Below are 25,869 nucleotides of genomic sequence, written 5' to 3' on the forward strand. Positions count from 1 at the left end.
ATCTTTATGCATATAACTTTGTCTACAAAAATACTTCTTTAGGTGACTTCTTAGAAGTGAAATTGTCGCTTAAGGAAATGCACTTTCTAGCATTTCCATTACAGGAAGACAGTCACCCAAATGTCCTCTTCTTACAGTTAGATAAGGCAATCCCCAAATTTACTGCTCTCCAGAAAGAGTCCTTCTAGATGCATAAGTGGAAGAGGCTTTGAAAGAAAGAGCCCCTTCATTTGATGCACTTAATCAATTCCTCGTCTTTCCTTTGGCTCCCAGGATGACTCACTCTTCTGGCTTTCTTCTACTTTTCTGACCATGCCTTCTTAGTCTTAGATAAACCCATTTAATAATCATGACCTCTGAAAGTTGTGGGGAAGGGCAGCACCTGGTCCATAGGACTGCTTGCTCTTATTAATTGAAACTTACTCTTTGCTTTAGGTATGTCATATGCTGATGATGCCCAAATTTATTCTCCAACCATTACTTCTTACCTGGTCTCTGATCTCGTATACCCAATTACCTATATTATGTAATCACTGATAGATTTCAGGGAAAGACCAAATATTTGGTTTCTCCTAAAGAAATATCCCAGTACATCTATCTCAATAAATAATTCCAACATTTACCAAGCAAAAAATCCTGGGGTCATATTAAATTATCCTCTTTCATTCATCCTCCTGTACCCCTGCCACTCCATATCCATTCCAACAGTAAATTCTCTTGACTTTCTCTTATCTTTAAAAGATATCCTGAATCTGGCTATCTTTACTTCCACCACTATCCCTCCAATCTATATCCATCACCCTGGATGTTGTGAAAGCCTCTAGCTGTCCTGTACTCTCCCCTTCTAGTCCTTTCTCCACACAGTGGCCAGAGTATTCACAGCCGTTCTCCTCCAAACTTAACTCTGCTCCAACCATACTGACCTCCTTACTGCAACAAGCTGCCACAGGGGTGATTATACTTGACCTTCTCTCTGCTTATAAAGGTCTTTTCCTAATTATTTCCATGGTGCTCCCTCTCACTCCTTCAGGACACTTCTCCAATGACGTCTCATTAGATAGACCTTTCCTGATTATGCTGTGTAAAGTAGGAGATTCCTTTCCTTCTCACTTCTCTTCCTACTCTTCTTCTCCCTTAACTCCAAAGCTCTGATTATTTATTTGAAAAGTAGCAATAATATTGTATTCATCATAAAGTTATTAAAATACATATGTGAAATACCTGTAAATTGACTGGAAAATAATGAGCCTATAATAATATAATTTGTAAAGCTAAGTACTAATACCCATAAGCTGCTTAAACTATTTTTATTTGATGTGCTATTGTTTTTAATAGGGCCAACAAATTAAGAAATCCTTTTTAGGGCAGGCAGTTAATTTAAATTTGTTATAACCAGTCAGGTACAAAGCAAGAGGGGACAAAGGAGGACTGGAGAGTGGATACCCAATGATATAAAAGCATTCACACTCAAAAATTAAAAAAAAAGAAAGAAATTATATTGGCCCTACACAACAAATATGAAGGCTGAATTCTGCCTATAGAACACAAATTTATGATCCCTAGCAATGGGATGTTAGAGAAGGGACTTTATCATGAAATTGACATGAGTTGGTTTTTATCTTGTATATATCTTATATCTTATCTCTATAAATGACATCTCCTCATTTTCCTGTGGTTAGAAGACAGGAGCCAGGCAGAAAAGCAGAGGAACAAATTTGGAGGCTATAATAACATTCTACATAAGGAAGTATGCTAGTGTAGATAGAATAAATTGATAGCTGGGATTAAGAGATGTAAATGAATTTGAGATACATATTCTAGAGGCAGAATATGCACTACTTTTTATATGTCCATATACAGAAATTGGTTGCATTATTCTTAAATAGAAATATTTGTGAAAAGCCAGTGAGTGTTATGTTTCCTTCCCTCTGACTTCAATTCCTTATTTCTCCCAGTATTATTTTTTATATAAATGTACTATCTAAATTAGCTAGATCAGTTTATGCTTCTCTGTTGAGAGAAGTTGGCATGCTATCAAGTGGGCTGGGCGTCCTAAGTTTGTTTCCCTTCTCCGAGTCTTCAAAGCTTCAAGGCTGCCAAATAATTTCCTTCTCTCATTTTGTGTCTTCCTACATAGATATCCAGACAGAGCAGCTACCCTCAGCTCTAGCTGATGCTATCGACACTACAACAGGTAAATGTCTTTCTGCTTTTCATTTTTCCTAGCAAGCATTAGTCTCTCTGTCAATCTCTCTCTCAAAGACAGTGCCACTTGTCAATCTCTGTTTTGCTTAGTTAAAAAAAATAATTTATAGTAAAAAATTAGCTAATTTGTTTTTTGTTGTCTGTTTATCCTTTGTTTTCTCATTTTTTGCTGTTTGTTCACCCTTTGTTATGTAGAGTATATAAGACGCATAAATGCAAGTTTTATAACAGTACATGTTATCTGTTTTTTAATATTTAATGGAAAATATATCTGATTTGCCGTTAGGTCAAGCAGTATGGCAGTGACAATGCATTTGACATGGTTGCAAGAAAAGATCCTGCAAAATTAAATTGGAGAAAAGTGGCTTAGCCTTCTCTATAAGGCTAGTGTCCATGGATTCTCTAAACAAGCGTTGCTTGATAGATGTTGTAATCAAGGGCCTACTCTAACAGTGATTTATAGTGGAGATCATGTTATTGGAGCTTATTCACAAATGAGTTACCAGCAAGGAAAGTATGCTGCCATCCTCCTTTTCACACTTCAAGAGACTAAAATTTCAAAATGCGAAACGGGACGATATACACCAGACATACTGTTTGATGATGAAAATATACAATATTATTCCAGTGATTTCCAGATAGATGCAAGTAACCAAAAAGTGATTATGAGCTCAAATAATATTGAAAATCTTGGACTTGGCCAAAATCGTACTATGTCTATTCAGGAATGTGAAGTTTTTCCTTGTGAAGGTAGGTTTAATTAGGAAATCCTGTATAGAGATCTCCCTTGCATGTTTGGTTGGTTTGAACCAATTCATCTCTTTAAGGAAATGTGACCTTTTCATTTGTCCATAATTTGGATGGTTCATACTGAAACCTGGACACAAATTGTTTGCTAAGACACAACCATGGTCAATAAAATATATATTTTTGATAGAAACACTTAACATAAGATTTATCCTTAGTAAATTTTTAAGTACAGTAAATCCTCACATAATGTGGACTGTAGGTTCTTGGAAACTGTGACTTAAATGAAATAACTTAGAAGGAAATCAATTTATTTCCCTCACGATTATGGAAGAAAGACATTTTTCAAGGACATGCTATATGTTATTTTGCTTAAAATTACAGTTGTCAAGAATCCATGATGATGTTAAGTGAAGACTTACTGTAGACCAGCAGTGGTTGCCACCTTTTTGGCACCAGGGACCAGTTTCGTGGAAGACAGTTTTTCCACAGACTGGTGGTGGGGGGATGGTTTGAAGCACATTACATGTATTTTTCACTTTTCTATTGTTGTTATGCTGTAACATATAATGAAATAATTATATGACTCATTGTAATGTAGAATCAGTGGGAACCCTGAGCTTGTTTTCTGCAACTAAACAGTCCCAACTGGGGGGTGATGGGAGACAGTGACTGATCATCAAGCATTAGATTCTCATAAGGAGCATGCACAGCTCTTAATAGGGTTCGCGCTCTTATGAGAATCTAATTCTACCTCTGATCTGACAGGAAGCAGAGTTCAAGCTGTAATATGAGCAATAGGGAGCAGCTGTAAATACAGATGAAGCCTCACTCGCCTGCTGCTCACCTCCTGCAGTGTGGCCTGGATCCTAACTGGCCACAGACAGCCACGGTTCCGTGGCCCCAAGGCTTGGGGACCCCTGCCATACAGTATTGTTACTGTAGGTACTATACTGTACAGTAGATCTCTAAGATTTAATTATCTTTCATAGGTAAAACTTTGTACCCTTTTACAAATGTATCCCCCTTTCCTCCTTCCCACAGTCCCTGGCAAACCACCATTCTAACTCTGCTTTTATAAATTTGACTATTTTAGATTCCTCATGTAAGTGGGATTACGTAGTATTTGTCCTTTTGTGTCTGGCTTATTTCACTTAGCCTAATATCTTCCAACTTAATTCATATTGTCACAAATGACAGGATTTTTTTTTTTGAGACAGAATCTTGTTCTTTACCAGGCTGGAGTGCAGTGGTGTAATCTCGGCTCACTGCAACCTCCGCCTCCTGGGTTCAAGCGATTCTTCCGCCTCAGCCTCCCGAATAGTTGGGACCACAGGTGAGTGCCACCATGCCTGGCTAATTTTTGTATTTTTAGTAGAGACAGGGTTTCACCATGTTGGCCAGGATGGTCTTGATCTCTTGACCTTGTGATCTGCCCGCCTCGGCCTCCCAAAGTGCTGGGATTACAGGCATGAGCCACTGCACCCGGCCATGGCAGGATTTTTTTTTCATTTGTAAGGCAAAGTAATACTCCATTATATGCATATGCCACATTTTAAAAGTCCATTTGTTTGTTGATGGACATTTCAGTGGCTTTCATATAGTTTCACACTATATTAAAAGAACATAATTAATTTTTTTACTAAAGAATATTTATTTCCAATTTCTGCTGTTGTAAACAGTGCTCCTGTAGTATCTTTATGCATATAAATTTATCTACAAAAATATTTCTTTATAGTGATTCCTTAGAAGTGAAATTGTCACTTAAGGATTATGATCATTTGGATTTGGATGGATGCCTTTCAAGAGGTTCAGTTTCTATACCATCCCTAATCATTATAGAAATGCCTATTTCCCTGTATCCTTATCTATCTTGGATATCACCAAGCTTTAGAATATTTGCTGATTTGATTGTGAAAAGGTAGTTTCTCCTTTTTATTTCCACTTTTCCTTGATCAATAACACCTTTATGTGCATTGGTGATTTGCATCTTCTATAAAATACTTGTTTATATCTAATCATTGAAAATAAGGGCTCCTGTGAATGGCATTACCTGAGTATTTGCATGTTCTAGAGTAATTGCCTGTAATATTCATACTTGAATGACTGTAAGAGTACATCATTCTTGTATTATATTTATTTGGGAAGACATTTTAATGTTTCTACAGCATTGATGTTGTTGTGGAAAACCTAAAGCCAGATTATTTATCATTACTTTTTTTTTTCACTTCTATTTGAGTCATTTGATTGTTCTTCTTTTCTGTCTTTAATTTTTATTAAATAAAAAATATTTAATAAATTTACTTGGATAAATCATGATATCGGCCATCCTAGATCAGTTAAGTAAATTTTTTATTGAGATGTCACCATAATCAGTAAAGTACACAATTGATAAATGTATTTACAATTAGAACACCCTCATGTAACAACATTCAGATTAAGAAATAGACTACCATCATTTCAAAAGACTCTGTCATGATTCTTTTCATTTATTACCAACCAAAGGTAACCATTATTCTATGTCTTGCATGGTCATTAATATTTTCTGCTTTTGAATCATATATACATAATTATAAACCTACCAAAGTGTGAGCTTTTTTATTTCTAGCTTCTTCCATTCAATATTATATTTATGACATTGAGCTAATACAAGGATTAGATTTCATTTAAAATATGACTCCTATGAATCAGATCTCTTACCAAATATTGCTGTATTAGTAATTTCAAAGATAGGGGCAATCATAAATCTAAGAAAAGGCAGAAAAAGTACTTAGATATTCTGTATGGCTCCCTAAGTCTTTTCTTTCCATATTCCACATATGCTTTATGTAATAGGCAGGGCTTTTAAGTAAAGTTTATGGTTCACTTTACATATTGAAAAATTATACACCAGCTTCCATGACATTTTCAAGGAAGCATGCCCCCTTAAACCACAGAAACTGGATTTTTTTTTTTTTTGAGAAGGAGTCTTGCTTTGTGTCCCAGGCTGGAGTACAGTGGCACGATCTCAGCTGACTGCAACTTCTGCCTCCTGGGTTCAAGCAATTCTCCTGCCTCAGCCTCCCAAGTGGCTGGGATTACAGGAATGTGCCGCCACCCCTGGCTAATTTTTTGTATTTTAGTATAGATGGGGTTTCACCATGCTGGCCAGGCTGGTCTCAAACTCCTGACCTTGTGATCCATCTGCCTCAGCCTCCCAAGGTGCTGGGATTATAGGTGTGAGCCACAGTGGCTGGCCAGAATCTAAATTTATTTACTAAGAAATTCTTAGCCAACAGATATCCTGTTAAGGACAGTCAAGAGATGAGTACTGTTCCATGTGGGAAATATCATTAGTCTATTTACCAGGATATAAAATTACTGGCATAGTTATTAGAAAATTAGACTTGGTCAATTATCTTCTTTTTTTCTGAGAGCGTTCCCCAGTAAATTGAGTGAATGTATTGGTCTAGCTGCTTTAATTCCTACCTCCATAGTGATCCATCCTTATTATTGTATGTAGCAATAGTTTGTTCCTTTTCATTCATGTAGAATTCCATTGCGGTCCATTCTTCACAGTATTTTATCCAATCATCACTGGTGGACATTTGTGTTTTCCAGTTTGGGGCTATTACAAATAATACTGCTATAAATATTACTGTACATATCTTTTGGTTCACACACATGAATTTTTTTTTAAGAAAATACCAGTGACATTGCTGGATCATAGAGTATGTATATATTCATCTTCAGTTGACACTAACAAAATTTCCTAACATAGGTGTATCAATTTCTACAACTATAAGTAGTATCAAGGGTTGCCGTCACTTCAAATCTTTTTCAGCATTTTGTATTATTTTTAGAATATGTAACTATTTTGGTATATGAGTGGTGGTATGACATTTAGCAATTTTGTCTTTCTCTGATAAAACAAGATAATTTATTTTACTTTTCAAAATAATCAATTACCATATTAATTCATCCTTTCTTCACATTTTAAAATTTGGTTTCATATTTTATTATTTACTTTTATATTCTTAGGGTTTCTTTTTTCTTCTTAAATCTATTTTCAATTTTCAACATTTTCCTTCTTTCTTGTCATTCATGAAATGGATTTTATCACAAAATGGATATAAAATTTTATATTGCTATTTTCTATATTTTTATAATTGTGTTTTTTATTTCCTTTGGGATATTAAAGTTATTTAAGAGATTTTTAAAATCCCCCATGGCTGCTTTTCCATTTGTTTGTACTTGTGCTTTGCTAGTCTTATTATAGACATTGAGTGATGTTTTCACAATTTCTACTATTGGTAATTTATTGTTTACTTTGTTACCACATGTATGGCCATGTTTAGAAATGTTCCACATGATATTCTTCTTTCGTAATTGAGAGGATTGCTAGCCACACTTATGCTTATCCTTTCTGTTTTAAAATCACTGTAAAAATGTCTCTTTCCAAGAAAAAGTAATTCTGAGCCTGAGCCTTATTGATCTGAATGAAGTCCTTTGCTTATCCCTGAACAATTTACTGGGCAGGCATGAGTCTCATTTTCTCTTCTGGGGACAGGAATAAAATTAAGTGAGCTGGAAGTTTCTGGAATTCCAATTGTTAATATCAAGTTGTAGAGAAAATCTAGTGCCCTTGTTTTCTGTTTGTCTCCACACATTAACCATCTTAGACCTACTGGATTATGGAGGAGAAAATGTCTTACTAGAGCATTCCCACATCTGTAGGCCTTGCTTCTTTTATTCAGAAAACACCCATACCCTCAATTCCCATGTTGGAGTGAGTCACACATCACTGTTGAGTAATTGAATGACAAGAGATCTGCTGATAGTACAGTCTTGTAGGGTCTATTGCCTCTAGCCCTTGCCTCTTCAAATGAGATGATGTTAATGAGATTTAACAGAATTTTCTCTACGAAATTGCTCCCTTTTCACTAGGCAAGACTGTTATCATGGAAAAGCTATTTTAGTATTTGTCCCTAGTCAATTCATTGACATTCATTCAGTCAGCCAATCATTCAACAACTGCTAATCTACATTATTCTTTTATTATTTCCCTAGATTTACTGGACGAGAGAAAGATAAAAGTGGTCGCTGAGTTAGTCAATGTCTTTAAGATTCTATTGCTCTCTTCATCACCTTTGACTTATTCAATCATAGGTCTCATCAATAAAATTGGCAACACATATTATCACACATAACTTGTGGATCATCAAGAACAAACTGTACCATAATCATAAAATATCTGATAATATTAATGTTAAAACAAAAATATCACTGAATAGAGGGGAGGAAGTTTTAATGTTATGTACTTGAATAAAAACGATTATTAGTTTGTATGTCTGCGTTTTGTTTAGGATTCTTGCAGTTAAAGTTTCAATTGCTCTTGAGAGTTGCTGTTGGCAGGTGGGGAATACCTACCATGAACTTCAATAATATGTTAGAAATTGGTTACTTTCATAAACTTCAGAAGTCACATGTATTGTGACTTCATCCTTACTATTCTAACTAGCAAATTCGAGCTACAAGTGAGTCCATAGCCAAATCATATTGTTTACCCGAGGCCTTCAAACACTGCTTCCACTATTACTTCTAACAAATCACACCAACCTTGCCTTACCCCCACCATTATTCTAGTAGGGAACTTTTTGTGACTATGGTTTCATTCTCCTGATCAAACATCACTATTATGCCTATAGGACTTAATATACTAATTACACATTTAAAATACTAATCACATGTGTGTGACTTCTGAAGTTTAGTCTTAAATATTGATCTTTATGTTTAATATAGCTATTATTTATTCATAGATTTACATGGTCTAGGAACTTAAATCTGAAATATTTTGTCTGGTTTTAGTTGTGCATTATTTTGCTTTTTGTTCTTTTTGCAACAGGATTTGGGGTAAGGTAGTCTCATGTCTTTTATGTGAGAAGGCAAGTTGCTAAACAAAAATAGTATCTATGAAAAAATGAATTCTAGTAAAATTCATTGTAAGGTTTTGTGACCTAAACTCAGTCAATTGTTAAAAACTGTCGTGTCTAAACAGGCTCAGGAAGAGCTTATTGTCTGCCTTGAGAATTTATGAATCATATGGATCCCTGGTTCAAAAAATACGAATTCTGCCTCTGGGTCCAGTTGGAGCCGGGAAGTCTAGCTTTTCCAACTCAGAGAAGGTCTGTTTCCAAGGGCATGTAACACATCAGGCTTTGGTGGGCACTAATACAACTGGGACATCAGAGAAGGTAAGTACATTTGAGGCCACCTAACTTTTGCTTCTCTTTTCAAATTAATTATATTTCAAAAGCCTTTTACAGATCAACTTTATTACATGTAGATTTCATCTCAATTTACAATAAAACATTATTCTTGGCTGGGTGTGGTGGCTAATGCCTGTAATCCCAGCATGTTGGGAGACTGAGGCAGGCAGATCATGAGATCAGGAGTTCAAGACCAGCCTCACCAATATGGTGAAACCTCATCTCTACTAAAGTGTATTGGGTGCCAATCATATACTCGAACAGCATTCACGGCATAAACAGTTAGTAGCAGCTATACTTACCGTATTAACTAAAACCAGCTCCACCATACTAAGAGGGATTTGGGAGCCTTTGGAATTAAATTTGATATGGTAATCAAGTGTAGATAGCTTTTCTGGAGGCTTATTAATATGAGAAGGAATTTTAACTCAGGGACGCTAGAAGGAGATCTTTCTCAGGGATCTTGCCTGTGCAAGATAGGCCAGTTAGGAAGACAGTAAAGCTATTTGAAATTTAAAAAGAAAGCAATAAAGGAAGAGGAAATAAGGGAGGAAAAGAAGAAAGGAAGGAAAAATTAAAGAAGGTAGGAAGGAAGGGAGGGAGGGAGAGAGAGAAGCTGGGACTAGGTAAACTAGAGGCTTAGGCTGTGGAAACACTAACGCCAGCCTACTATGGCAAGTTATTACTGGGAATGCAGTCTTTACTGCTAATTTCTCATAACCAGAATATCCATGTTCCTTGTGGTGAAATTGGTTGAGATTGGACAGATTAAGGATCAACACCATTTCCTCTTTACGGGAAACAGATGCTACTTAAAAGCCTTTATCAGTAAAAACTTGTTCTGTAATGGCTGGCATATGCTTTTCTCTCAGACGAGTTGGAACTTAGAATTTACTGGGCAGCGGCCTCTGGGAACTACCCCAGTTGCATGAAAATATATAGTATGCAGAAAATGGAATATCTACTGGGATTGGTAGTAAAACAACACAGTAGTATTACTGATGTGTAGTGTGCTCAGCATTATTTAAATTTCCTACCATGATTGTTTGGTGCAATAAAGGAAATATAGACTCATTTATAGATATAACTGAAAATAAAACTTTCATAGATAGTGAACTTTCACAACGCAGTGATCCTCCATTTGATTAACTACCTGTGGAAGCTAATTGACCAGAGGAAGAAGTAAATTTAATTTTGGAAAAGTATACATGCAATTGGATCCCTCTATCAACATCTATAAAATATACAAGTAATTGTGAATAAAAAAATAAAAGAGTCCATCTATTAAAAAATATCAAAACACTTGTTTTATGTTCTTGGTAAACATATTTTGCTGAAGGAATTCCAACTCTAAATTTAATATTGCAGCTCTTGGTGGCAAGTCTCACACACGCAGTGTTTCACTAGCAGTAGCTGTCTAAGTTCCAGGCAGTCTGCACTCAGAACTCAAGGCTGCCTCAGGTGTTAGTGGCAGAAGGTATCCAAGTCACGGCACCAAAATATGTTGGAGGCAGAAATTATCCGAGTTACCAGTGGTGAATCTGTATAGATCTGCAGCATCCTCAATTCTTGTCTTCTTGGAAGAAAGAATTCAACTGAGGGGCATAAGGCAGAAAAAGAGACCAAGACAAGTTTCAGAGCAGGAGTGGAAGTTCATTAAAAAGTGTTAGAGCAGGAGGCCTGCGTGCAGTGGCTCACACCTGTAATCCCAGCACTTTGGGAGGCTGAGCCAGGAGGATCATGAGGTCAAGGGATTGAGACCATCCTGGCAACATGGTGATACCCTGTCTCTACTAAAAATACAAAAATTAGCTGTGCGCCACCTGTAGTCCCAGTTACTCAGGAAGCTGAAGCAGGAGAATCGCTTAAACCTGGGAGGTGGAGGTTGCAGTGAGCCAAGATCATGCCACTGCACTCCAGCCTAGGTGACAGAGCGAGATGCCATCTCAAAAAATAAAAATTAATAAGCAAACAAATAAATAAAACTTTAGACCAGGAACAGAAGGAAAGTACACTTGGAAGAGACCCAAGTGGGCATCTTGGAGGTCAAGTGCCTTGTTTAAACTTAAACCTAGGATTTTATATGCTGGTCTACTGTCAGTGTCTTGTGCTCCTTCCCCTTCATTCTTCCCTTACAGTGAGATGCCCACGTAGCGGTGCCCTGCTTGTGCTTGGGAGGTAAGCATGTGCAGTGTGTTTAGTGGAGTTGTATGCATGTTCACCTGAGGCTTTCTTCCCCTTTTTGGTGGAATGCCCTGGAAAGTCATTCTCCACCATTTTGCCTGTTAATGAGCATGCCCAAGGAACTGAGCCCACTTTCCCAGTTCCTAAGATCTTATTGAAAGTTGCTGATTATCAATTTCAGGTGCTTTTATCTACTGGCTAACTGCCTCTCCATGGCACTGGCTGCAACCAATTATCATTTAAGAGAGGCAGTGTGACAGCTGCTGGACCACACCTGATGGTCTCCTGACATTCCTGGTAAGTCGAGGGAGCCCTCTCTTGACCTGCTCATGTCTGACCACCTGCCTACTGTAACACAGGGAGATGGAAACCATGGCTTTCAGGCCATGCCTTTTCAGTCAGCCTGTGAAGCAGGGGCAGCCATCTCCTGAATCTATAGCTACAGCACGCTTCCCACTTGCCCCTTTGTTCTAGCAAGGGAAATTCATCCCCACTCAATATTATACTGCGAATCTCAGTTGTGAGTGTCTTTCAACCTGTGACTGCCACCTGAGTTAGCTAGCAGACTTCCATATGGTCCCCTATGAGGTACAATCAGGAATAGCTTCTCTCTGTCCCCTCTGGAGACTGGTTGTGCATGCAAAGCACATCTTGATGCTGCTCCTTCTCACATACTCGCCACCGCTTACAAAATCAGCTGCAGAGCTGTTTGGGGTTAAGGCCTCCCCCATCGCCTTGATTGCAGGTTCCCCAGTGGGACTTTGCATCCTGGAGGCAGTCTCTTTCCTTCTCACACTGTGACTTCTCACACTCTGAAAATTCCACTTGGTTCATGGTGTAGACTGCAGCCTGCCTCTTCTTTCAAAGGGTCTGCGATCTGTTTCCGTTTTCCTGTTAAGCGTCTGTGTTGCTTTTAGGAAAAAAGCTCACAGTGTGAATCTTCACACACTGTTTTGTTTTCCAAGTGGAAGAGGCATGCTAACAATGCCTCAAACCTGCCATGTTGGAAGAAAAACAAAAACAGAGCAAAAGCAAATGTCCTCTTTTTTGTCTAACTTCTTCTACTCTTTTAGTTGTTGCTTCTATCGGTAGTTCCTTTCTTATTGCTGAGTGTTATTCCATCGTATGTATTTACTATAATTTATCAGTTTGGCTGTTAACTGACATTTGCATTGTTTCCAGTAAAGTTGAAGATATGTTGACCTGATAAGCTAGCTCTTTGACTTTTAGTCACATGTCTAAGGGAAATTTTTGCATGCTTATCTATCTATCTATCTATCTATCTATCTATCTATCTATCTATCTCTATCATCTATAGTTTTCTGTGTATTTTACAATTAAAACAAAAACATAAGAAGTGATATCTACACAAAATTTGAAATTAGGCAAAGCTAGGCCTGAATTCCTACTCTGCCTGATAATTTGTGACCTTCTAAAAGTCTCTAATTTCCCCATCTTACAGATGAAGATGATAACAGTACTGAATTCATAGGCATATTGTAATAATGAAATTAGATAGTACATATGTGAGGTTGGCCGAAAGGATGGAGAGGCAGACTCAGGGTCAGATTTAGCAAGTTTAGTTCAACCAGCCAGGCTCACTGCCTCACCACAGGCAGTGAAGGAAGCAGCCTGGCTTGCAGACTATGGGGGTTAGGTAGGGGTTTGCAGGTAGCCGGGTGCTATTCCAAGAAAAACTGCATCTTGGTTCTCAGGGCCTGACATTCTGTTTAATTGGGTCAACGTCCTGGGTTTGAGAGCTAGGTTGGACCACATCGTGGAACCTAGGTGCTCTGTTAACAAGGCTTCAGGCTGTTTTTGTTATGAGCTCGGCTTAGCAGGGGAGAACGGGGAGGGAGGGGGTCTTTGGGGCTTGCTGTGACCCTAACAACATATAAACTAGATTACTGGTGCCTTCACTTAGAAAAACAAACTCAGGTGTCAATGGACATTGCCAATCCTATATAACAACAAACTGATAACTTACTATGTCTCTCTTGAGCAAATTTCGTTTTATTGTAATTGAAAATAAAGATATGACTTGGTAGCTCAAGAGAAAATGAAAGACTGAAAGTTCAGTTATAATTGGTATTAGGGTTTCCCTTTTCTTGTTTGAATATTCAGTTTTCCTTTGGCTTCAAGAGGACATATCTAAAACAAACTCAAAATTTAAAGTAGGAAACTTATTAAATGGCTTGGTTTCGGCTGCTCCCTAGTGGTCAATGCTCTACAAACTAGAGCGATGCTGAAAAAGGAATTGTGGTTTGAATAAAAACGACTAAGGCTAATTCTTAACAAAAAACTATCACAACAAAAATTGTTTACATTTGTAATGTGATTAAAAATATGCAATCTTTAAGTGTAAAACATTTTCATCCTGGTGTTTAATATGCAATGGTATTTGGAGATGCTGTGTTCTGTTTCACATTTTAATATTTCTGGAATTATATCAAACTGCTTATTCATACATATTTGCACTTTAGGCTGTCATTAATGTATCTTATTTTAACATGTTTGTCAACCTGTAAAATAGACATTTGAATGGACAATACTTAGAGATTATAGTGATCAATAAATATGTAAAATGGGTACTTTTGCCTTTTGCTTTTTGTCACTGTGATCCCTCGTTACATAACTTTGGATAATAAAGTTTTGAAGTGATTTATACATGTACGTGATCTGTACAGACATTTTAAAGCAGGACAAACATTCATCAAGTGCCACTTTCCATCAATTTTAATTTATAGTGGATTTAGGATTAGTCTGTAAGAACCAAGTGTTTACAAGTTGGTTACTATAGCAAATTGCTGTGAAAACATGACAATATGCTAATTCTTCATTTACAGAGATTTACAATCGATTTCTTTCAGTTACGTTGTAGTAACTTCAGAGTTCTTAGAATGGTGTATTAGTCAGGGTACTCCAGAGTTAAGTAACCAATGGGATATCTGTGTCCATGAGAGGGAATGTTTTAGGGGAACTGGCTCGTGATTATGGAGGCTGAGAAGCCACGACAGGCCAACTGCAACCTGAAGACTATAGGAATCTGGTGACGTGACTCAGTTCAAGTCTGAAGATCTCAGAACCAGGGAAGCTGATGGTGTTACTCTCAGTCCAAGGCCAAAGACCTGAAAACCTGGGCTGGGGTAAGAAGTGGGAGCAGTGGGTGCTTGTGCAAATCCTGGAGTCCAAAGGCTTAACATACTATAAGCATTATTATATGGTATGTTAATTACTTAGCTCCGTGGAGTTAAGCATTATGACATTCACAACATGTCTCTGTACTTGGACACTGCTTTTTGTGGTCATGGGTTCAATTAGCATAATTTATGCACATAATAGATATTCAACACTACTTTGGAAGAGCAAGAGAAGTGATTTAGAAAGCATAAAGGCTTATAGGATGTTAACCTAATTTGTTAAAAGCCAATTGAGAACAACAACAAAGCAACTATTTTTAAATCTAAAGGACTAAAGTAGGAAAAGACAGAGAGATGGAACTGAAGCCATTACCGTTTTTGTTAGCCAATCTTAATAACATCTGTGTTCATCAGACCTCAGGCAGAAAATGAAAGCAACTCCAGGTCTTCTAACAAAGGCCATTTAAAGGAGAAAGTTGTCTACAAAGTGTTGAGAAAGCTGAGAAGGTAAATCAACATAGAGAATCAAGTCATAGGTTAGCCAAAACTGGAAGCCTCTACCCCCGTGAAGGGAGGAGGCACAGTGTGACGAGGTGGTGTTACCGGAACCGAGAAGTGGAAGCTGTTTGGAGGAAACCACAGTGGGACTTCCTGGTGAGAAATGAAACTGTCCGGGGGCGCTGCCAGATGGAAACGGTAGCCACGGAGGCATAGTTATTTCTGGAAGTCAAGGCCAAGAGAGCACGAGAGGAGCAGACATACTCTTTAATGTCTGCGCTGTAGCCCTGCAATATTTTTTTTTTTTTTTTTTTTTTTTTTTTTGAGATGGAGTTTCACTCTTCTTACCCAGGCTGGAGTGCAATGGCACAATCTCGGCTCACCACAACCTCCGCCTCCTGGGTTCAGGCAATTCTCCTGCCTCAGCCTCCTGAGTAGCTGGGATTACAGGCACGCGCCACCATGCCCAGCTAATTTTTTGTATTTTTCGTAGAGACGGGGTTTCACCATGTTGACCAGGATGGTCTTGATCTCTTGACCTCGTGATCCACCTACCTCAGCCTCCCAAAGTGCTGGGATTACAGGCTTGAGCCACCGCGCCCGGCCTCCCTACAATCTTTAGCTAGTATTTCCCATTGGCCAGACCAAGGTGTAAACCAGTGAAGCGGAAGTCTGGAAAACGCAGTCTGCAGAGATGGGCATTCCTGTGAAATAGACCAGAACTGGATGAAAGCCTGAGGAATGGATCTAGATGCAAAAATACTAGCGTTCCACTACCCCTTGTTTTCCCCACACCTTACATTTCAACCTCTCTAGTCTTTGCTGCATTCCTAAACACAGAATGATTGTTAATGCTGGCTGGGCACAGTGGATCATACCTGTAATCCCAGCACTTTTGGAGGCCGGGGTGGGTGAACCACTTGAGCTCAGGAGTTTGAGACCACCCTCGAGAACAGTGAGACACTAATCTCCAAATAATAAATGATAAAAGAATTTATTTAAAAAATATGTCCATGCCTCTGAACCATTCCCTATACTACTCCTGTATTCTAAAATGCAATCTCTATGTTCTTTCCTATTGGAATTCAACAAACTGTTCAGAACCCAATTTGAATGCCACCTCATGAAATAACGTTTTCTCATACTACTAAAGTATTCCAGGGGCACTCCCCGTACTTAGTCCTTTGATGATACTACTCTTCTAGCAATAATTTTTGCTTTACAAAATGGTGATTTATGTGTATGTCTTTCTCTGCTAATATTAGAAAACATTTTCAGCTATTGCTTTGACGAAAAATACCCAAAGATTCAACACTTTCATTAGTGTCAAATGTGTGAGTTCTTTAATTGTTACAGCAAAAAGTGGAGTTCTGAAAAAAAAATAAAAATCACTAAAACCACAGGAGTTGGAGAATGGTTTTCCTCAATGCTTCTTGAAAGAATGTGTCATATATATATATATATATATACACACACACACACATATATATATAAAGTCATCCCATCACATGATTGTATTTTGAAGTATTGAAAATATTTGAGTATACAGTATAATTTTCTTCCTTTCAGTAGTGTATTACTTATAATAAATTTAAGGCTCTAAAGTTTCTTTCCAAGAGTTTTAAATCATTCAGACTGCATTTTTAAAAATATCACCTTTTTATTTTCAATTTGAAGATAAAACGTGAGATATCTGTTAAGATTCTGTTAAAAACAATGGGGGCTTAAAAATTGTGGGAGAAGTAGATCTACCTGCATAGTAAAAAAATAAAAGCCATTTTTTCCCACCAGAGAAATTTTACTTATAGAAAACACACACTACCTATGTGGAAATTAAGTATTCAAGCATCTATTATTAAAAGGCTGGATAATTAGATTTCCAGATATTTTCAATTAATCTAGGTATTATAGGTATTTCCCCAGGCCCTGGTAGCCTAAGTGGATAAAGAAGCAAATAATACAGGTTGAAATAACAATGCTAACACACACATACACACACACAGATACAAACACCTGCAAACACACATGTGCACACACATATGCATGCTCACCTTTGTCTGAACTTACGTACAACAGGGTCAACTTTTCCTTTAAGAGTATGAGTTCCAGATAGATTCTCTGGGTGCCTCAGAATGTGACTTGCTGAAGCTGTTGACCATTGGGTTCCTCTTCACATATGTAGACAGAGCTGCTCCCTAACTCCAGTACCCAATAAGTGGCTTCTTCTCACAAATTCTGATAATGCTGAGGGTGGCAATTGCCAGATTTAGTCCCAAAGTGCCATACTTCAAACAGTCCCATTCTAAGGAAAGCCTCTCTTTAGTTATCATTCCTGATGATACTCTGCTCCCCTGACAGCACTGCACCCTGAAGAGTCCGGCAGAGAGCACATGCAAGGATACACAAAGGTTCAAAATTAAGGGATGGAGGAAGATTTACCAAGCAAATGGAGAGCAAAAAAAAAAAGCAGGAGTTGCTCTCGTCTCTGATAAAATAGACTTTAAAGCAACAAAGATCAAAAGATACAAAGAAGGACATTACATAATGGTAAAACGATCGATACAACAAGAAGAGCTAACGATCCTAAATATATAAGGACCCAATACAGGAGAACCCAGATATATAAGGCAAGTTCTTAATGACTTACAAAGGGACTTAGACTCCCACACAATAATAGTGGGAGATTTTAACACCCCACTGTCAATATTAGACAGATCAACCAGACAGAAAATTAACAAGGATATACAGGACTTGAACTCAGACCTGGAACAAGAAAACCTGATAGACATTTACAGAACTCTCCACCCCAAATCCACAGAATATACATTCTTCTCAGCACCACATCATACCTACTCTAACATTGACCACATAATTGGAAGTAAAGCACTCCTCAGAAAATGCAAAACAACTGAAATCATAACAAAAAGTCTCTGAGACCATAGTGCAATCAAGTTAGAACTCAGAATTCAAAAACTAACTCAGAACCGCACAGCTTCATGGAAACTGAACAACTGGCTCTTGAATGTTGATTGGATAAACAATGAAATGAAGGCAGAAATAAAGAAGTTCTTCAAAACCAATGAGAACGAAGACATAACATACCAGAATCTTTAGGACACCTTTAAAGCAGTCTCTAGAGGAAAACCAATAGCAATAAGTGCCCACATGAGAAGAGTGGAGAGATCCAAAATTGACACCCTATCGTCAAAATTGAAAGAGCTAGAGGAGCAAGATCAAAAAAACTCAAAACCTAGCAGAAGACAAGAAATAACTAAGATCAGAGCAGAACTGAAGGAGATAGAGACACGAAAAACCCTTCAAAAAATCAATAAATCCAAGAGCTGGTTTTTTGAAACATCAACAAAATAGACCACTAGCCAGATTGATAAAAAAGAAAAGAGAGAATAACCAAATAGATGCAATAAAAAACGATAAAGGGGAAATCACCACAGATTCCACAGAAATTCAAACCATCATCAGAGTATATTACAAACAACTCTATGCACATAAACTAGTAAACCTGGAAGAAATGGATAAATTTCTGGACACTTTTGTTCTCCCAAGTTAAACCAGGAGGAAGCTGAGACTATGAATAGACCAATAACAAGGTCTGAAGTTGAGGCAGCAAATAAGAGCCTACCACACAAAAAAAGCCCAGGTCCAGATGGGTTCACAGCCGAATTCTACCAGACACACAAAGAGGAGCCGGTACCATTCCTTCTGAAACTATTCCAAATAATCCAAAAAGAGGGAATCCTTCCCAAATCATTTTATGAGACCAACATCATCCTGATACCAAAACCCGGCAGAGACTCGACAAAAAAGAAAACTTCAGGCCAATATCCATGATGAACATAGATGCAAAAATCTTCAATAAAATACTGGCAAGCTGATTGCAACAGCACATCAAAAAGCTTATCCATCATGATCAAGTAGGATTCATCCCGGGGATGCAAGGCTGGTTCAACATACGCAAGTCTATAAACATAATTCACCACATAAACAGAACCAAAAACAAAAACCACATGATTCTCTCAATTGATGCAGAGAAGGCCTTTGACAAAAGTCAATAGCCCTTTACGCTAAAAACCCTCAATAAATTCGGTATTGATGGAATGTATCTCAAAATAATAAAAGCTATTTATGACAAACCAACAGCCAATATCATACTGAATGGGCAAAAACTGGAAGCATTCCCTTTGAAATCTGGCAATAGACAAGGATGCCCTCTCTCACCACTCCTATTCAATATAGTACTGGAAGTTCTAGCCAGAGCAATCAGGCAAGAAAAAGAAATAAAGGGTATTCAAATAGGAAACAGAGGAAACCAAATTGTCTCTATTTGCAGATGACATGATAGTATATCTAGAAGACCCCATCGTCTTAGCCCAAAAACTCCTGAAACTGATAAGCAACTTCAGCAAAGTCTCAGGATATAAAATCAATGTGCAAAAACCACAAGCATTCCTATACACCAATAACAGATTTAAAGAGAGCCAAATCAAGGATGAACTGACATTCACAATTGCTACAAAGAGAATAAAATACCTAGGAATACAACTAACAAGGAACGTAAGGGACCTTTTCAAGGAAAACTACAAACCATTGCTCAATGAAATAAGAGAGGACACAAACAGATGGAGAAACATTCCATGTTCATGGTTAGGAAGAATCAATATCGTGAAAATGGCCATACTGCCCAAAGTAATTTAGAGACTCAACGCTATCCCCATCAAGCTACCATTGATTTTCTTTACAGAACTGGAAAAAACCACCTTGAACTTCATTTGGAACCAAAAGAGAGCCTGCATAACCAAGTCAATTCTAAGCAAAAAGAGCACAGCAGGAGGCATCACACTACCAGACTTCAAACTATAATACAAGGCTACAGTAATCAAAACAGCATGGTACTGGTACCAAAACAGAGATATAGACCAATGGAACAGAACAGAGGCATCGGAAGCAACACAACATATCTACCACCATACAATCTTTGATAAACCTGACAAAAACAAGCCATGGGGAAAGGACTCCCTGTTTAATAAGTGGTGTTGGGAAAACTGGCTAGCCATGTGCAGAAAGCAGAAACTGGACCCCTTCCTGACACCTTACACTAAAATTAACTCCAGATGGATTAAAGACTTAAACATAAGACCTGGCACCATAAAAACCCTAGAAGAAAATCTAAGCAAAACCATTCAGGACACAGGAGTAGGCAAGGACTTCATGACCAAAACACCAAAAGCATTGGCAACAAAAGCCAAAATAGACAAATGGGACCTAATCAAACTCCACAGCTTCTGCATGGCAAAAGAAACAGTTACTAGAGTGAATCAGCAACCAACAGAATGGGAAAACATTTTTGCAGTTTACCCATCTGACAAAGGGCTGATATCCAGAATTTACAAAGAACTAAAATGTATTTACAAGAAAAGAACAAACAAGCCCATTCAAAAATGGGCAAGGATATGAACAGACACTTTACAAAAGAAGACATACATGAGGCCAATAAACATATAAAAAAATGCTCATCATCACTGGTCATTAGAGAGATGAAAATCAAAACCACATTGAGATACCATCTCACTCCAGTTAGAATGGCGATCATTAAAAAATCTGGAGACAACAGATGCTGGAGAGGATGTGGAGAAATAGGAGCACTTTTTCACTGCTGGTGGGAGTGTAAATCAGTTCAACCATTGCGGAAGACAGTGTGGTGATTCCTCAAGGACCTAGAAATAGAAATTCCATTTGATCCAGCAATCCCATTACTGGGTATATATCCAAAGGACTATAAATCGTTCTACTATAAGGACACATGCACACGAATGTTCATTGCAGCACTGTTTACAATAGCAAAGACCTGGAACCAACCCAAATGCCCACTGATGATAGACTGGACTGGGAAAATGTGTCACCTATACACCATGGAATATTATGCAGCAGTTAAAAACGATGAGTTTGTGTCCTTTGTAGGGACATGGATGAATCTAGAGAACATCATTCTCAGCAAAGTGACACAAGAACAGAAAATGAAATACCGCATGTTCTCACTCATAGGCAGGTGACGAACAATGAGCACGCATGGACACAGGGAAGGGAGCACTATACACTGGGTTCAGTTGAGGGGAGTAGAGGAGGAACAGCGGGGCGGGGAGTTGGGGAGGGATAGCATGGGGAGAAATGCTAAATGTGGATGAAGGGGAGGAAGCCAGAAAAACACACTGCCATGTGTGTACCTATGCAACTATCTTGCATGTTCTGCACATGTACCCCCAAACCTAAAATGCAATAAAAATAAATAAAAATAAAATATACTTACCCTAAAATTTTGTAAGTGGTAAGTTACAAGGATGAACAACTATTCGTATTCAAGAAAAATGATTCCTTCTGATCTTCGTGATTATGATTCATGAGATTCTCCACTATGCAGGGCACTATTCCAGATTCTAGAGACTGAAGAGGATAGCCTTGAAATGTGACTTTGGATGCCTAGATTCAACATTGTTCTCTATTGGTAAGTAGCCCTGTGATTTGAGGCTAATTTTCTTACTTCTATAAGATTTGGGCTTTTTATTTGTGAAATAAAGGGATTGAACTTTACAGGATTAATTCTAGGCTCCTTTCTAGGTCTGAAATTCAATGATATTACAACTATAAAAATCCTGATGTAAATATTTGCAAATATAGGATAAACAGTTAAAATTCTGTCAAGTATAAACTTGTAACACATGAGGTTCTAAGCAATATAACTTGATTTGGAAAGTATCATTTGATGAGCTGGAGATGAAAAAAGTACTGGAAAAAAGACTGGCAACGTGTAAGTTGCAAATCATCTTTCTGTGACTTTTATCTCACCTTCCTCTGGTTTTCTATTCAAAACAAGTTTTATCACAATTTGCAGCTAAGTAGAGTCAAAGTAGGAAATAAAATCGATCATATTTATTTTGTTTTCATACATCATTTAAAATTACCAAATGTACCAAGTATCTGTAATGGGTCCCAGTTTATCATTTGTGAGCTCAAATGACAAAACTATATGTCCCGAGAAGTGAGAATACCATTTCATTACTTCCAGCAGGTTAGGTCTCTGTGACCAAAAAGAGACAAGATTATCGTTGGCAATGAGACCTGTGCAGTGGGGAGGAAAGGAGAACGATAGACCAAGCAGATAGTAAGAAAGATGGGGGAGCTGCAGGTGAGAGAAAGGCTGGATAGGCTGGGAACATGACTGCAGAGAAAGAATCATCTTAGTGCAGCATCTTAGTGCAGGCGTGGGAAGCCTCATCAGCGATTGTTGATCTGGATGATGGCTAGGTGGCTCCGTTCAGCTGCCAATTTTATCTTTTCTCTTTTTTGCTATTAGTCACAAAATGAATCAGTTGCATTAAGAGCCAGTATAAGTCATAAAACAACAATACATTAACAATGTTATTTTCCCTGCACAACATTTATTATTGTTGTTTTCCCTCAATGCCAGTTATTATGAATACATTGCAGAAATTTAGAATAAGATACAGGATTATAAGACAAAGACTCACAAGGGCTAATTATATCCCATGTTCTCTTTTTAATTGTTACTTATTAATTTATATGATGCTTCAGGGTAGTCAAATCCCCTCACTGAAATCAAAGACAAGGAAAGTCATCAATGGATACTGAAATGAAATTTAAAATACCTAAAGAAATTCATTGTTTACTTATTATTTCCCAAGTGCCTGTCAAAAAGTACTTGGATATGCAAACAGGTAGAGAATTAGGCAGAATCTTAGATGTACTAAACAGCCTCCATCACTGGAATCTTTCCAGAAAATGACTCATTAAGAAGAGTTTTATCAAGTATCAAAGGGGTTACCTGCTGTCCTGATGTGCTATTTCCTAGCTGGAGTTGTGAAGATGTTTCAGAAAGAGCCCAATCAAAGCAAAACCATAATGTAAGACTTTTTGTTTGAAATGTTTTCATTTTATATTTCTGCATCTGTCTCTTCCTCCTGCCTTGTTACAGCATCTTTTAGCACCTAGCACTTAGGCCATTTCGTTTCCTTTTAGATCTTTGAAAAAAATAATACCGACAGTAGCACTTTTTGTGTAATAAATGCTATAAAATATTATCTTAATTATACTTCCCTAGAGCTCTTGAGATAGGAACTATTATTGTTCCCACTTTTCAAATGAAGGCTTAAAAGCCGGAAGAATGTCTTTCCCTCTGGATCAAGGATATGAGAGTTTTTTTTTTTTTTCCACCAAGGGCTTGTTTTGAATAGAGTATTTTTTACTAAGGAAATGCCCTTAAGAACCGGATAAATACACCTCCAAAAATAGTTCAGTTTGGAAGAAATAGTTTTGGCTGAAATTTTCCAAGGACTCCTCAAATCATATCCCCAATTCCATTGCTTTTCAAGCTAGCCCATCTTCTAGTGTGAGATGAAGATAAGCCAAGAAACTAGAAAAACCATCAGTGCCAGGTAATAAGACTGACTCCCTCCAGTCAGCATTCCCATGTGACAGAGCAAGGCCGTAAGTTACTTTTACCTTCCGGACCCTTGATCATGGTGGCTTTGCTTCCTGTAATCCACATGCTGCATATCACTCTGAGTTCTGCTGAGCTGGGCCCAGGACATGAGCAGTGTTACAGGTGGCTAGAGCACTGACACTTTATTCCTGCTGACCTCATTGGCCTAATTGCTTTGTCCACGGCCTTTGGAATAGGGCGTTTTAGAGACTTATATTTGGTGTGCATCAGAATTGTACCAGATAGCTGGGATGACAGGTCTGGGACCTGATCAATGCATTCTACCTTTCCCCTAGAAAGAAATGGAAAATCAAGGCTGAAAAAATTTGATTCTCTAGAAAAAGGCAAAGGGTGAGACTCATCCATGTCTGACAAATGCTCAGCCTGATATTGTGCTAGGAAATGGAGACATCAAGGTAAATAAGATCTGGTCCTTGATGGCATTCACATAAGGCATAAATTCAAATCATCAAAGGATCGTGGTCTATAGATATTTACATTTCCAGAGCAGATGAGTTTGTTTTTTTCCTGCAGAGCAATGATAATCATTTGTATGACATTTTCCTATTATTTGCTATTGATACTAAGAAAACTTAAAAATTCACTATTCCAAGTATAGAACAATAATTAAATGTAGTGTACTTATAGAGTTGTTCACAAATCGTAATTGGACAGAGCAGCAAGGATTTTTTTTGAAGTCAGACAAATCCATATAATTATCACCCCTGAGATGCCTCTGTTGTGTCTCCTCCCAGTCATGACCCGTCCCCCCAGTATTATGATTTCGATGCCCTAGATTAATTAAAGTTTTTATACTTTATATGGATAGAAACATGTTTGCACTGTTCTGTGTTTGGCTTTTTTCACTCAACAATATTTTAATTTATGTATATTATAAACCCATGCAACATTACACAATATTCGTTTCAATTTAGTCTAATTACTCTGTCCACTGTCTCTTTATTTGTACTGAAGCTCTTCAAAATAGAGACTTCATTCATTTTTATAGTATCTTATCCATGGTATAATATCTGCAAGTTTACTTGATACTATGGAACATAGTATCATACTTAACAGTGATTACTGAATTCATTTAAGTGATTGAAATTAAAGAACATCTAGAGAGAGGAAAGTAAAATAAGTGAGTTTTAAGGACACACTGAAAGCAAAAGCCTGAATAGTAAATGAAGAACCATAGCAATTAGATTCTCAGCATCAGGAGAATTTCTCTGTTTATGCTTTGAATCTTGCCAATGTTCCACAAAACCCATCTTGTTAATTACATTCTGCAAGATTTTGTTTGAGGATTCTTTTTTCTCCATGAAACACCAAAATCTTGCCAAATTGCCCTTTGTGTTTCATTAGCCATTCTTTGTTGGTTGATTTTCTTCTTTTTACAGTCTAATGAATGTTCAGCCTTGTGATTTCTTTGAAAAAAAACTTCATCATGTACAGGCCTATTGCTCTATTAGAATATTATCAGCTGTATTCAATCTATGAAGCTACTATGTGTTGCAGAATCTATTTCAAGTTAATAATCTCTATATATAATTAAAGAGTTTTTACAGTTTTTGCTTTATTCATGAGTCAGAATAGTGCACTGCCTATGTGTTGCTTACAGCAAGGCCTGCTTTTAAGAAATCAACAAATCTCACACTGGGGTTTGTACTTTTCGAACTTGGGAAAACGAGCATTCTATGGATAGCAGAGGACAGCAATAAAAAGTGAAAGATGGTGGTAATTTGGTTTTGAGTACTTTGTCTGGAGGAAAACTGTATCTGCAATGGAAACATGATAGAAAGGACGCTGGGGGTACCCAATGGCAATTCAGACCTAAGTAGTCATTGCACATTCACATGGTCTCTCAAAGACATTTCATCTTCTAAAGATCTCTTTGGAACACGGTTCTGTTTCTGTGTAGCTCATACTTTGGACTCTTCTGTGTCACACAATTGTTTTATCGTCAGAATTGTAAAATGCATCCTTTTGACATTCAGTGAAAATATTCTTAATCCCATAAAGACATTTCCCAGGATTTCTAGGCTAAGGTGGCTTTTTGTTGGAATTAAATAGAGTTATTGTTTGACGATTCTAGTAGAAAAAATACTGGAGAACATTTACTTTTTAAAAGAGAGAAAACATTTTCCACTTCTGTTTTTAAGGGAGTAGTTTACATCCAAACAAATTTCCTATTTTGGGATAAACAATAAAAACTGTATACAATTTTTTTAAAGAATGAATAAAACAAAACAGCTCTTTCATAGCACTAGAGAAGAACCGAGGCAACCAGAAATAAGAAAAAATATATCAAGTTGGCCTGGTGCGGTGGTTCACG

General features: G+C 37.5%; 1 protein-coding gene across 1 annotated transcript; it reads left to right on the forward strand.

Annotated features, from left to right (window-relative positions):
- Positions 1 to 2,501: 2,501 nt before the first annotated feature.
- IFI44 (interferon induced protein 44) lies at positions 2,502 to 9,807 on the forward strand. Its single transcript, XM_035253054.3, is given in 3 exon segments — positions 2,502 to 2,955; positions 8,002 to 8,038; positions 8,990 to 9,807. Coding segments are annotated over 3 exon segments (711 nt in total). The 3' UTR covers positions 9,210 to 9,807.
- The last annotated feature ends 16,062 nt before the right edge of the window (positions 9,808 to 25,869 follow it).

The sequence above is a fragment of the Callithrix jacchus genome, chromosome 7 (assembly GCF_049354715.1).
Source record: "Callithrix jacchus isolate 240 chromosome 7, calJac240_pri, whole genome shotgun sequence".
In the NCBI taxonomy this organism is placed as follows: Eukaryota; Metazoa; Chordata; class Mammalia; order Primates; family Cebidae; genus Callithrix; species Callithrix jacchus.